The sequence below is a fragment of the Saccoglossus kowalevskii genome, chromosome 8, assembly GCF_978046115.1.
Source record: "Saccoglossus kowalevskii chromosome 8, keSacKowa6.1, whole genome shotgun sequence".
Taxonomy (NCBI): domain Eukaryota; kingdom Metazoa; phylum Hemichordata; class Enteropneusta; family Harrimaniidae; genus Saccoglossus; species Saccoglossus kowalevskii.
Window position 1 is genome coordinate 24,083,240 of NC_140648.1, and position 16,090 is coordinate 24,099,329.

General features: G+C 38.0%; 1 protein-coding gene across 1 annotated transcript; it reads left to right on the top strand.

Moving 5' to 3' along the window:
* Positions 1-217: 217 nt before the first annotated feature.
* On the top strand, positions 218-15,816 carry LOC100368899 (uncharacterized). The gene is made up of 6 exons (XM_002737451.4): positions 218-239; positions 12,420-12,760; positions 12,911-12,954; positions 13,056-13,124; positions 13,323-13,389; positions 13,494-15,816. The coding sequence occupies exons 2-6, from the start codon at positions 12,692-12,694 to the stop codon at positions 14,754-14,756; spliced, it is 1,512 nt and encodes a 503-aa protein (XP_002737497.1). The 5' UTR covers positions 218-239; positions 12,420-12,691; the 3' UTR covers positions 14,757-15,816.
* Positions 15,817-16,090: the final 274 nt, after the last annotated feature.

Sequence of the window (16,090 nt, forward strand, 5' to 3'; positions counted from 1 at the left end):
CACGAAGAAGATGACGCTTCACGTCACGTCATTATTTCATACGTTTGATTCGTTTACTTTTTTTTGAAGAAAATCAGCATTATCACGACTGGCAAATAACAAGCAAACAAAAGGATGTACTGTTTTTGTCACGAATTAGTCACGCGAACTTTGATCACGTGATTTGATTTTGTCAGTTTCCTGTTCACTATTCTCTGGGCACCAGCTCGCTCGTTTCAAACTCACACGATACTTGCCAGGTTAGTAACTTTTTTCTGTTTCTTTGCCTATGTTTATTACAGTAATCGATGTCTAAACACGTGGTCATTCAGTACCGCTCCCGGTTGGACTGGGGACGTCCTGTCGATTTCTCTGCAACACCGTGAAAGCACGTTCCATTAGATGTGTTAACAACTGTATTGATCGCCTGCAAAAATTGTATTAGTCATCGCTACAAACATCGCTTTGTGTTGATAGTCAATTCATGTGAAGTAAAATTAAATAGTCGTTAAATAATTGTGTACATTCACACGGCGTGATGATGTCATCTCCCGTGTTTTCACAGTAAATAAACTCAAATACTAAGTATGTACATACGTTACGAAACAAATCTGAACTGCATTTAACCACAGTCCCTCTAGAGAATAGAGGGACTGTGATTTAACTGATATTGTTTTCCGGGTTGTTGTTTTTTTTGTGAGGAGAGGCGCTAATTCAACTTAAACATTTACTAATGGGTTCATAATATCCACACACTGCACCAGTTATGTTGTATACATTAATACGTGATGATGTCATCCCCTCGTCTTCTCACAGAAAATATGCCTAAATATGCCTATTGTACATTACGTTAGCGTAAAATCTGAACTGTATCTTCCGAGTTGATTTTGTTCGTGAAGGGAGAGGGGGAATAGCATTCAACATTTTAGTAAAGTGTCACAACACTGTAAACAAGTGTTAGTACCATGGACACTTGAGATTGGTATAGCTCACATACAATCTCGGTCATTCTAGCGAATTACAGATTTGGGCGTTGCATGAAGGCAGGCGTATGCTACAAACTTGAATGAATCAGCAGACTCGAACATATTAGTGACACGTTCATAGGACTATACTCAAGTACTTTTCGCTCAACATACTACATGTTATGTTTTCGCGCTTTATTTTTGTCGGTCACATAATTTGTTATTTATTTCACAAACAGGTTCAGTCATGGCAATTAAAGACGAATATAAATACGATGAAAGCGCTTAACGGATGCTCATGCAGCAATACTTATAAAACAAACACGATACAAGTCTAACAATTAGAGCATCACGCCCCAAAATGTACAAACTTTCCCATCATAGATAACATCAAATTTATCGAGGGTTTCGTTATTTAACGATTGTTTTATTGAGGGAAGCAGAGCGTAATTAGAGTGTTGTCACATGAGGTATACTCGTGATTCGTTGAAAAGTTTAGGCAACATCATTGAATACATTAACGGTGTAAATAATCAACTGCCAGAGCCATACTGAGAAGTATAAATATATTTAATAAATATAAATGTGGCTAACACGTTATCTCGATAATTAGAGTCTATTCTTACAACTAATAAAAAAATAATCGATCCATCGGGTCAAATGTCTAAGTGTATATTGACCAATTGACAACGCGTAATCGACATAAACGCGACATTACATAATAAAAAAACAGCGAGAAAGACGTATCGATTGACACCGACCTTGAGATCCACTGACATGAATTGATGTCAGATGTTTCGATAAGAACACCTTCGGCTCCATATGTGGCATCCGCCATCAGAAGTCAGTTCTAGGTAGTTCAGTTGGTGAGTGGCATTGGCGACTTCTGTAAAACCAATTACTATATTCGTCTGAATACCCATGACATATTCCAAGGAGGCAAGTTTTTCGCTGAAACAGCCTCGTGTTACAGTTTGAAAGCGTCATTTCTCTTTTAAGCGTCATCTATTTAAATAGTTTCAACAATATTGTGGGTACTGTGAACTTTCGAGGAAATCCGAAGCGGAAATTCACCAGAACAAACTATTTACAAACCCACACCATCGCCTTCCCCATTTAGTTAAAATGTCAGACGTCTATCGTAAGTAGCCTACGCATGCCATATTTGTCAACAAGTAATTCCTGATTATATACTTTGCAGACATATGCACGCATTGTTAGTTATTTATTTCCATACCTGGTCAATGCATTGTTATAGCTTCGTTCTATGCGTTCATGTGCTATGACAATAACATGTTTTGAAATTAATTCCATGCGAATTTATTTTCTACGACATTCGACATAGTTAATCCGACAATCAATTATTTTAAATCGAAACCCCCATCACTTTACTGCATATGGACTAAATCCATATTTTATATATGTTGTGGGCGTGGAGCAAAAAACAAAACAAAACATGTGTGGAGCTTTTCAAGGTTTGTAATCATGCACGACACTATATGCTGTATGTTTCGGCGTTTACCCACTGGTTACATTGTCACACGAACCGGGGTGGGCGATTCATGTTGGTTCGACAAACACGTGGATAATAGCTAATATTAGACTCAATAAATATTACATTCAGTTATACATGTAACATCCAATCTAACTTTAACGATTGTTATAAAATGTTATAAAAAAAAAACTATTTATCATATTTCGCACAATAAACATGGACGGAGAGATGGCTTATGTCGTCAATAACGACTAAACTAATTTATCCGAAAATAATTTATATCTTCAGGGCCACTGTGTCATAATGACCTGCCTTATGCGAGTTGTTGTTGACAGTGTTGACAAAACCATTTTCGACTACTATAGAAAAAATATCATTTTACGACCTAACTTGTAAATGGCGGTTTGCCCATATTCAAATATAAAATGTTCGCCATTTGCGAACGTTGAACCCATACAATAATACGATTACAACAATACTATATATAGTGTCACGACTCGTGTAAACAATTTATTCCTGCTGACTATTTGTCACTTGAAACCTAATCACAATTAAATCTGACATCCGTCGGCAAGAAATTTGTTTTTCTAAGTGTTACGGTTCGTCTGACCTCATTGTCACGATAAAGACGTTGAACTATGCAACAATTGAGACGGGATATTGTCTCCGATGACCTAGAAACCAAAAATCCGTTGAATAAAAGCAACAACACTACAAAAAAGCCACAAATATTTGTTTTATATGGTTATAACAAAATGGTGAAACAGACAGCGTTGCGGCGGAAACAACGCTTTTTTCGTTGATTTTATTTGTTACACTGTATTGTGTAGATCATTAAATTAATTCAGAGACACGTACAGGAAAAACAGCCGTCAGTTGACGACTGGATTGAATGTAATGTAACAAGATGTGTTTTGTTTCACCGAGGCTTGTAATGAAAATGTATAATAACTTGATATAGTTCATTTCTATCGGTCAATAAAATAATAATATCATTGTTGTATGTGTTTCACTTTGTCGTGACAATACAATGCGATGACCATTGAGATAACGTGCGCGATGAGGAGGAAGAGGGGGGGGGACAAACAATATATCAGAGACCGTTTATTAATATACACAAACGGTTTGCAGTTTAGAATGGTATGTTGTGGCAGTTGACTACTCTAACAAAAGCATGTTATGTTAACATTATCATAACCGTAACTATATAATACACACTGTAACCCGGACATTTTGCAAGGAATTGTGTTTAAAGACTGGCTTGTCGGTATATTCGGTGAAACGGGGAACTTACTTTGAAGTCTGTGGGTCAGCAAGCATTCACACGTAATTCGTGTAGCTGCTATTGGGACATTTACATTGAAATATTAGTATACATTATCCTAAATGTTAATGACATAGAGAAAGGTGTAACAATTGATTTGATTTGCTTTACAGTCGCTGTAGTGAACACGTTTTCAAAATCATTCACAATAAAATATAATTATGCAAATGATATGATCAAATTGATGTACAAAACGTATGAAAGGGCCTCTGCCTAAACGTTGGCTAATTAATCATGTTTTCATGATACGTGCTGCATATATATATCATTGTTACATCCTGTCATTATGTTCAACAGTACTCACCCACGCGCAGCGCAATGAACAATTATTGACTATGCTCTGTATTAATATCTATCTCGTATATTCCACCCACCACGATGATGCCCTAGCGATCACAGAGTTCACCACTGTCAGCGATGCATCAAATGCTGAACAAATTTCACCAAAAGAAAATACCCAAGAAAACATCCTTATTGTGTGTTTTTTTTAATTAGAAATAAAACTGGTCGATTGATAGAAATACAGGAAATCTTTCCATTAGAACCAAAGTTATCAATAATCAATAATGTTTTTTCAAAGTCGAAACTGTGTCAATTTGATATGATACTGTTTTATAATTGAAAATAAAGGCACATTATTAACGATATTACGCCTACGTAAAGCATGGATCATCTAACAGTATTGGAGCCGTTAAAATTGGTTATATCTACTGAAATTAATTTGTGCCCATTATGTATGAACACTTTCCCGGTCAGGTCATACATGACTTTACAACACGAGCGTATGTATTCAGTTATTATAGATCGGATTATTTTATTCTGATCTACCCATGCGTGTATTTATGTCAAAGCATGATGTACGTATCCGAAGTGGGAGAATGCTCTTTGACTCGAGAAGTATTAATCTAAAAGAAAGAGGTCATCCACGATTTGAATGTCAAAGGATGTGTATTTGTACTGTGACGTCATGCTTTTTGTCGTGGATTTATATAAACTAAGTTTTACTAAGTTGTAGTAGCTGGATGAGCAAAATATGTCTGATGAAAGTGGTTGTATCTACAGAGTGTATTTATTTAACGTTGCATGTGATGTGTTTATTATCATTTACTACCTTATACTAAAATATGTTTGGGTAGAGTAGTAACAAATTCTCACTTCCGGTCCGGTTAGACTTAAAATATATCAGGAAAATTTACTTTTGAGATATAATTGTTGGTATGTGTTGGTTCTTGGATATTTCAGCTTTGTCGTTCTGTACTTCGTTTAGTAATTCGGACTTCTCAAATTGCGTAAAAAGCGGATAGTTTCGTAATTTTGACTAGGAAAATGTATAGGCTAAATCATTTGCTAAGGGACGGCCGCTTAGGTATGCTCACTCTAACTTGCAACACATAAACCTAAAAGCGTTAGGCAACCAAACCAAAAATTACAAAAGTACATAAAAGTACGTTCAGGGTCTTCACTTTTTCATAGCATAAACACGGTTCCCACCCTCGTTATTACGACACTCTTACGGGCACCCTCATAAGCGAGTAATTCCCTTTCCCCTCAAGGGTAAACAATGGTTATGCCACGATGTGAGACCGTTTTTTGATGCTTCACGTGTTTATTTGCCTTCAATCGCGTTTTGTTGGTTGTCACTAACGTCCTTGGAATCTACCGATAATGTTTTGGTCCCGATTTACATAGCTATTGCCGAGGAAATTAAAAAAAAATGTTTCAACTATTGCAAATGGTGAACGCGTATTAATAAGCATAAACATGTTTTGACCTTTGTCGCTATGTTTATTTCACGATTCACGTCCCAAAGTTTTGGACTGAAATAACTAAAGAAATCATAGAAGACAGGGTGAAAATCGGTCGTTTTTGACCTCGACCTTTTTTCACTTGGAAACACAAGGGCGATAAGACTAGATTTTCAAAGACGCAGGTCGATTGTATCGGAGGGTTTCTTTTGTTTTTTGTTCCATGTGTGCCTAGAAACATAGCACCGCTGTTTTTGATGAATATATAACATGTTCTATTCAAGGATTTTGATATGGCAATCGAACAGCTTTAACAGTCCCTTACTGGAACGTTTCCTGTATAAATAGTCCTCTACACAAAATAGACTTCATGTTTACGTCACTATTCGTAAAGACACTTGAACATTTTATCGAGAGTGGGAATAGAAGCAAATAGATGGAAATACCATTTACATCACTCATGAAGATTGAATTTTCGATTTCTGGTCGGGATAGCTGTTTTTAATGTTCATTCCGATGTTGTCTGTGTCCACACTCGCCGTTCTCAATTTCTTTGTGATCGCTGCTGTCGACGACGATGGGTGACAGATTGTTGTGGTTCTATGGCTCTCTTGACACTGGTAACTGACCTGTTTTTACTATTCTGACGTTTCCCTGGTATCATTTTGTATATACCAGTCATACACTGACAGGTAAGTAAGTAAACGGTCCGGGACATATTCAACATGGTTCTCAGAAAAACATGTAGACCTTGAAGGTAGCGTCAACGAAATTCGCATTACAATGCTTCCGAACAATCCGATATTTATGCTGGAGAACACAGTACACAGTACACAGAGTACCACATTGCTGCTATGTTTGTGCAGTTAACTATGCATTTCTAGTAATAATAGTATTACCATATATTTATAACAAATCTATCACATTTATTTACATGCAATTTATATTTTCGCTTCGTTTAACTGTAATTACATTTTATCTAATTCATCAAGCAGGTTTAAATAATTACAAAAAGACAATTACAGGACCAATTTCAGATAATTCAAATTACATTACAGTTTTGTAAACTGAACAAAACTGAAGGCAATGTATGTCAGACTACTCATTCATCAGGAATAGAAAACAATTATCTTCATCACAAACTTGATATAAACTAAACTAAATGTGTATATGTTTAATACTTTCATAACTATCCAACTCAGTTTAGCCACCGTGAAGAGTTCTCAACAGATTTCCTATTTAAAAACGTGTTGCAATAACTTTGCATTGTATACAAATAATTTAACTTACGTATTTGGCATATGGCAAGGAATTCCACACATGACAAGACTTATTTATATCTGTTAATTGTTGCAAGGGAGCACAACTGTGAACATTCCAAACAAACCGGAATACCTTGCCATATTTCTGAATTTATCGCCAAAACAAATCACATTTTCTTATCTAATATACATCTTCCATTATTTACAGTTCAAAACAAATTCCATCAGAACATTCACGACACTGAAGTGTTACTGAATGGAATATGTTATATTGCAATTTCCCTTTTGTTGTTTAATTTGTTTTATTGCAATACATTATACATATCTTTATTTCATTGCTGAGAATGAGTTATACGTTTGTTCGTGATACTATGACACTTATCTATATTGGAAAATTGTTCTGGGGATTATTAATTACAATGAACAATATTCAACGCTCCTTCCGCAACACCATTCATGTAATGTCACTAAGTAGTATGGTTAAATGTTTCTTGGTCGAAGTAAGAAACTAGGGGGCAATATCAAAGCATGGGTCTTATGTGGGAACTCCTGCCACAGCAACTGCACACGTCATAAAAGGACAAATTAACGGCTTCTAAAGATGGTATTTCCAGATTAACTCCAGGACCAGTTACTGCGACAAAGCCCTTCTCACTACGAAAGCTGCTCACTACAAAAGCCACTCACCGTTAAATTCAAATGCAACAGGTACGGTATTTTCCGGATCTCCTTGTCGAGCATCGCCGAGCAGTTCCGTGGATTGGGTTGTAATTAGTTTCCAGCATCCTAGGGTGCCATCAAGCCCCCGAATTCGCGGGATTCTCTGTTAGACCTTAGACAACTTATAATTAGTTGTCTGAGGTTAGACGATCAAAAATATACTATTTCACAACTGCAATGTTCGATGTGAAGCATTTATTTTTTGTTCAGCTTAGTCTGAGATACACAGTAGACACTAGGCTGCCCAAACAGTGGCAATTTTATTGTTGTTATATAATACTTTCTGAAATCTCTGGCGTTGACGCAAAATTTCGTGTTGGAAGAAGATAGAAATTACATTAAAAAACACAATAGAACTGCCACTATCTTACTCATGTTCCCACTGCATCGGGTATTAGACGAGTTAGTTGTGTTTAGCGCTCACCCGAAGCAAAATTCGAACAGCAATGCATGATGGGGTTTATTGTAGTGAATTCCGAGTCGTTCGATCAGTATAACTCGCGCAGGGCGCCGCATATTTCAGATTTGATTTTTAGCCAAATTACTCAAAATTCAAATGTCTTTTAACTACGTTTTGCCGACTATACATCTTTATACGCTTATACCGTGGTTATATCGCCTATTTTGTCTTGTATAGGCCCAAAATCCTGACTGGCGCCCGGCTGGTACGTAGACCTTGGCCCGGGAATATGCGAACAACGCCAAACCATGGGGCGAAGACGACACGCAAACGAGTGTTTAAAGTTAATACATACTAGTACTTGCTTTGTTTTCATTCCTTTGTATAAAATATGCTTTTATTTTTGCGCTACAAATCACGCAGCACCGGGACACAGTTGTAGGATGTTTCCCCGCTGATTGTAACGTCAACATTTCATGTAGATTCAGGGCCGATGGAACGCAACAGAGTAGCACTCTGTCGTCTGTTGATGTAATGAGTAGCAATGACGTCACGGTAACGCGATGCCCTAATATGGGCAATTGTGAACAGCTCAAAAATTAAACAATGTAATCTCTCTAATTTCGACATGGACAAATGAGGTTTTGAGCGCGGTAAAATTGAAATCCAAGAAATCTGACACTTCATAGTCCGCCTTTCGTTTCATTTTACATCGTGCCTATCTAAAGATGGATAGAAAATACTAGATTTCCACCTAATAAATTAGGGTAGAACATTTACAACAGTTTTTTGTTTTAAGAATGTTATTATTATAATTATTGATGTTATCAACTATAAACATTTTATAACTACATATGATATGTAACTAAACGAAATTTTGAGAAAAATGGTGAGTAATTTATACTATAGAAACAGTCTGTGGTAGATGTCTCAAAATCAACGTTTTCATGGATTGTTAAATCTGTGTCTTGTGCGAAGAGTAGTCTGTTCTCAGTTATTAGCTGACCGAGTTCCGTCGGCTCTCTGACATATTAACTCGAAATCAGCAAAACATCACATCGAAATAGACTTGGTGTTTCCCATTTTAAATCAGGGCCGGGGGAATTTGTAACAAATACTTCATTCACAAACGCCGATGACACATTTTTATACACGTTTCCCCATTTTGAATCGTCGCGGTATTTTCAATGTTGTTTGCACCCACATCAATTTCCCCCCAAATCCCCCCACCCCAACAAGTTTTCAAACAGGGAATCCCTTACCAAGTTCTTCAGAATTACTACGTAATATGATGTGTATTTCGGGCATTGATGTAGTAAAAGGGTGCATAATAGTCCTGCCATAACAACGCCATTTCACAAGTGTGTAATACTTCGGGATTTACAGTTTTGGGCAGGATTTGGGATAGGCCAGCAGTGGCGGATCCAGAGGGGGGCAGGGGGGGGGGGTATGGCCCCCCCAAACGCATGACGATTCATATCATCTGGATTATTCTCATATTCTCTGCGATTTTCGCTCCGTATATCTTAAGCGAAGCTTGCCCCCCCCCCCCCCCCCAATAAATTTTGCTGGATCCGCCACTGTAGGCCAGGGTCCAATATGTCAAGAGTTTTGCCATGGTTTGGGATTTGAAACATAAAATAATAATTATTAACTAGCGTACGCGTAATATTTAAAATGGCGACGTACACCAAACCCCGCCTCTCTCATTTACCCCACCCGTCGTATTCTTTCGCATGACAAAAACGTGATATGGTAGTTTCATATTTTCACTATTAAGGATGGGACGGCTACTTTAGGAACAGTGATTACGTGACAAAATTTAAAATAGCCGCCAATTCACCGTTCACCAACGCCAATTATGAAGGAAATCACAAAGAAATTGGTGCTATGGAAACATGTTCGGGTACTAACCCCAATTTTGGTCGTTTATTTGATTGGAACTTTCGCTCAGCAAGATATCAAGAATTCGTAGTGCTTTTATATTTTCCGCATTTTCTCGAACTAGCTCGTATGGCTGAGATAGACAATGCGATAAGAGAAACATCAATTATCTAGAATTTATGGAGCAGTCGTACAAATAACTCCACGATGGTCACGAAGACGGCCAATGAATCATTTATTCACTCTACCATATATTAGTACCAAGTCACGTGACCGTGTTATCACGTGACAAGTGTGACTCCATGTACACAACTTAACGAACCGTCTTCAGTTCGTCGTCCTGACGTAGGCAACAGTCGGTTTTGACATAAATTATTATATTCTGTTGAGAGTGGAAATATCTCTAATCTTTCTCCTCGTGGCACTAGTCCACGTGTCAACGGACACGCACGCTGGATGATAGTTGAAAGTTCAACCGACTGGGCTATGATTTACGACTGTAATGTTTACAATGAATAACTGATTCGACCTCACCAGTCGAAATCCATTATATGTTTTAATTGCCTTTATTTATGGTATTCGAACTTTCATCTCATTTCTTATCCCTTTATGGAAATTGTCTCAAACGAACGGCAATCGCGCATAATACGTTCCACCTGGAACAGCTCGTTTTTGTCTTCTATCAAAAAAGAAATTGGATATATTATATTGATGCTGCTCTAACAAAAATAATTGAAGAGCGGCGGTCGTCGCGCAGCGCGCGCTTGAATTTCGGGCAAATGAACTTCGTTACGTAGATGCTGAGATTCTATTACAGTAAATATGACATTCTCGATCAGAAGTGTGATTATATAGTTGATCAACTGCACCACGCGGCGGTCCGTGGAATCGTCCGGTGATATTTACACAAAGCGACTTAGTCAGTAAGCTATTTAATACTTATTAGCGAAATAGAAATAACATCGTGACAGGGCGTTGTCTGAATTCGCGTGATTCACTATTAATAGCGTTTTTGTCACGTGTGATTCGGATTTTTTTTATAACAACTGGAGGCAGATCTTAAGAACTCGCATGATTCATCGCCGTGTCGATACCGATCACAGGATAAGCTGAGTATGCGTTAACTCCTTAGTATGTCTTGGCACTGCGATAGGTTCTAAAACTAACCTCGGCACATTTTTAGCCAATCTTAAGACCGTAAAGACGATGATGAACAGCTGATTTCTTGAGTCTGTCATGGAAAGTGAGAATGCCGCCGGCTTCGAAACCCACATAAACTGAACGATGCGCTATGAGTATCCAGAAGAACATCACGCGCGTAATTAGTTTCTTTTCACCAAAATAGAATAACAGTGAAAACGACTAATTCTAACATTTCGTATTGTTTACTTTTAATTTCCTCTACGACGCAATGCTAGACGGAGAGTGGTTTTCATTATATTGATAATATAGCGCCGTAAAAACAGCTCACATTTCGAAACAAACTGATTAAAAATTACTGCCCCAGCTCCCTCAAAGTGGAATCAACTATTACAAACAACAAGGCTTAAATAGCTGGTGTACAATATATACTAGTACTCGCGGAAGACACTGTCATGAAATTATTTTTTATTAAAATTGGAAAACTTTAAAAAAACAGTCCGGTTCGTCAAAACACACATAAAGATGGGCGTCAACAACGACGCCTTAAACTACGTCACAAATTGGTCATCACCACACCTATCATATTTATCATACGTGCACTAGAATTGTGTGTATGCATTCAACAGTTAAACTGAAAACAGACTGATTTTGAATTGTTCCCATGAGTTTTAAATTAATTTAGGACACAGGAGAGCAAAGGTTTAACATGATACGCACTGGCTTTGCACATGTTTCGTATCTTTGGCGCCATTCCAGCTCATTAGTGCTCTTGCCCACACGTTGTCTTCCTCCAAGAACTTTGAAAACGCAACATATAATTTGAAAATTACCGATTCATGCCATTCTTATTAAATGCAAACGACGCAATAAATGTATAATAAATATTAACCCCACTGCAATTAATGTTTATTCAAATGAGGTATCTTACTATTGCGGGTACGTATGTATTGTTTTAGTTAACGATTCAATTTCACATAGAGACTTATTTTACATTTTGTGAAAGGGACATTGCGCGACAAAAAACAAAACAACAAGTCACTGAAAACAATACAGGAGCAAGTAAGAACAGGACCGGTCTTGCCAATTCGAAAATCGGCACGAGTAGGAGTAAGTATAAAACGTGTCCGTTAATTAGCAGGCAGTGTTTTAGTATGTTTATTCGGCTGAATTATCATTGAAACATCGGTCATGATCGAGGATTTGAACTTTCAATAAAGGTCAACTCTTTTGTATCCGTGTAATCGAGTCATTGAGTGGTCGAAACCGCAAAATAGTCCTCACACACATTCTAATTTTGCGGTTTAGTTATCGATGTTTCACCGAGACGAATTCTTTTTCTTTCGTGTCTGGTTTTCCTCTTCATTCTTGAATGTGGGAAAGGGTTAAATTAACATTCATTCATAAACGCGACGGCCGTGACAGAGAAGCAGACGATTTTTTCCTTTCATTATTAAGAAATATTTTTCTTAATTGTATGATTTATGTTTTTTTTTTATTCTTAGATTTACAGGTGATATGTAGGAGGAATCGTCGAAAATAGACGGTGATGAATCAGCTTATGGTCCCCTTAGTAACAGTAATAGGAATATACATGACACAAACAATCCACGCCGTGACGTCACGCCTATTATGGGATATGCATTGCGTTGCAGTCACTGTATATTGAGCACGCAGTACATATTGGTTTACATGAGTAGGCAGTCTTCGTACACAGCCTGTGTAACACGCCAGTCGCTGTCGTAAAGACGTAAAGCCGCCACAGCAGTTCGAAGTCATGGAGTTATCAGAACTAGGAGATCAGGTGTTCGCCGTGGAGCGTATAATACGGAAACGATATCGTCGGGTAGGTTCAATGTACCGCTGTAAACGCACACTTCACTTAGTAGCGGCGCATCATGTGGTTGGCTGTGAATACTTAATTGACCGCTGGTCTGCTCCGATCGTGGTCGTATGGCAACTAATATACCTGGTATGTGTTTTTTTTTCCTTACAGGGGAGGATAGAGTATCTGGTTAAGTGGAAAGATTGGCCGAACCAGTAAGTCAATCATTTTAATGTATACTACTTTTATTTTATTATTAATTTGTGAAGAATTTGTTAAAATGATTGTATATTATATGTATTTTTTCTCGATGTAGGTATAACACATGGGAACCCAGAGAGAACATTCTCGATGAGAGGCTTATATTTGAATTTTACAGTGAGAGGTGAATAATTTCAATAAGTTAGTCATTTGGACAAATTGTTATTTCGCTTTCATTGTAAATAAAGGACACGTTTCAGAGGCGTGAAATTTGCGTGATGGTCGAATATACGATGATTCTGTGATCCCTGTTGATATATACATGTACATATATATTCGTATTTTAGAAATTGTTGTTTTGTTTTTTTGCGAATGTGTACAGAAACCAGGGTGAATTTGGCGAATGTCGCAAAGGACGGCGACCAAGAAAAAGACGGAACCCCAGCCATGTAAGTTAAAACTCAAAAACTATACAACGTTCTGTCCCAAGATCATTATCTGTTATTTGTATACGTTTATCTATCGTATTTTGTATTCGATTCCCCCCGTATAGGATACCACCGAACGCATGTCGAGTGTTATTGAAGAGCGTGTTACAAAAAGCGGTAATGACATGGTGTCAGCTGTGCCGGGGAGCAAGGGAATGGCCGATGACGATAGTAGTAGCATCCGTGTACAGGTGATACAAGGCGAGGACGGGGGCGGTGCCGATGAACATATGGGAGGTATGAAAAGAATAGAAAATGGCGTGTCTGATTCACAGAATGTATGCCAGCTGGCCACGGCGCACGTGGGCTTCAGTGTACATTGTAATGGCGGCGACCGTTCAGTCAGAGGTGAGGTGCAGACTGTTACAACACCAGATAACACGTGTGACGTGGCCGTGACAAATCGTCAAACCCATACCACCCTTCAATTGTGTAATGCTCATGTCGAAAAAAATAACGACCAATGCGTAGTGAACCCTGATGTTAAAATGCCACACGAGACTATAATGACGTCATTCGGCGATTCTCGGGCCAACAATTCACATTCAGGGAAATGGAAACGCCTGAAATTGCGCAGAATTCAATGTGCCGACAATAACGTTGTTAACTTAAAGGAGGTCAACAAGAGGTCACTCAACTGCCAGCCATTGAGCCCAAGTGTTGATATCTCGTCAGATCAAGAAAACGTGGCCATATCTGAAAAATCCAATGAAGTGCCATGTATTCGGACAGAGGGCGCTTCGAAGTCGCCGACAAGGAGGATTTTAACGCAAATTAGTGACTGGCAGACGAAAAACGAGGTTGATTTGATTACGATTAACAATGTATTCATCACGGATGTGACAACTTTGAGGGGCACGATCACTATCCGGGAAAGCAGCACGGACATTGGGTTTTTCAAATCGCGTCAAGAACAACTTATAATGGTACAGGACAATGTCGCCGTGGCAACAGACAACCCGCGCAAAGCGAATGTAACACAATTTGACGGGAAAAACGAGGAGTGCGCGAAAGAAGAAAATGACGTAATTAAAAAGATGAAGTTGAAAAATACAGAACACCAAAATGAACTAGAAAAGGATTCGATCACAACTAAACTTGGTCAAGATAATTGTGAAAAAGAATTAGAAGAAAAACCCGTCGTGGAAGCCGGGGTCAAAGATATATTGAATGACTTGGTTAAAGATACAGGTAACAATGAATACTCTGGTGGCGCCCTTGACTTGTCGCGCAGCAAGGAGCCTCAAGAAAAGGACCAGAACGCAAATGAGCTGGATACCAAAATGCAGTACACCATCAGCCACATTGAAAACGGTGTGCACCTATGAAGCTAGTTAGACGATTTCATAAGTCCTGACTCGACAACTTTGTATTATCCATATTTACACTATGTATTTTATTTCCAGGATGGGATTTACATTGGGTTCATATTGAGCAAGTTAACTTTATATATTTTTGATTTTGTAATATTGTGATTTTAAACTCCCTTCATTTTCTGTCAAGTTGACGGTTTTCAAAGCATTTACACATACATCTGAGGCATATTCACAATTTGCACGATGCCTCGAACTATAATATTATAGGTTCATGGCGGCGACGGAAGCATACACTACCGGTTGCTATAACGTACCACCGTCTTTGGACATTTTGACGGGGAGCTGGTTTCGAATGTACTAGGTCGCCGTTCAGTTATTCCTTTGACATTTAAACTGGGTGTCGTGGTCGGTTTGTGTGTTCTGTAAATAACATATGTACGTGTTTGAATTACGGCCGTTCATTTACTGGTATCATATGCGAGTTGTTTATGCAGACAGACAGACAGCATAACCTGTTCGTTATCAGACCGTTAGCTCCGTATGTACAGTCAAAACGATTTGAATTGATTGTGTACATTTATATTTAGCCAGGAGAATCTTCTTATATTTGCCATAAAACGTGATTGAGTGCGTTATAGTTATAATTGTTCTTCGAGCCCGGCGATTCACGATTTTGTGCCGTACCAGTTTCTTGTTTGAATTTTGAGGATCTCCCGGGTACAAACGAAGCGTACAATCTTGCAGAAACACGTTTTTGGCGGAAATGTTGCTGAAAAATTTGGTGTTATGTAAGACGTTTGTTTACTTGAAATATACACCAGTCGAGTCCGTTACACCACTGTGCAGTATTAGTTACCCACAAGAAACTTTTTTTTTAGTTTCTCTTTTAAGGTGTAACAGCAATCGACGATCTTAATGAATTGTAAATGTTTTTTATTTGGTAAAGTAGTCATTACTTGTGATACCCCCCCCAAAAAAAAAAACTGCCATGTTTTCAAAAAAATATACCAGTTCATGTTGCATTCATTATTGTTACAATAATATCAAATAAAACGTTGACATGTTACATCAACATTGTATGTCTCTTTGTCTTACCTTTCAATACAGTTCAAGACCATGATAAATTTCCAAATTCTTGTCAGAGGTGTACATTTCAATAATAGGAATCATGTAAATAATTAAGGCGCAGTGGTTGTTGCGCAGCGCGTGTTCGAATTTCATGTAAAAAAACATGTAAATAATATTTTACACGCGAACGGTAGTCGTCGCGCCGCGTATGTGAGACGTTTGTGTTGATAAACATTGAATATCTCACAATCCGTTGCGCTCTTCTAATGGAAATCACG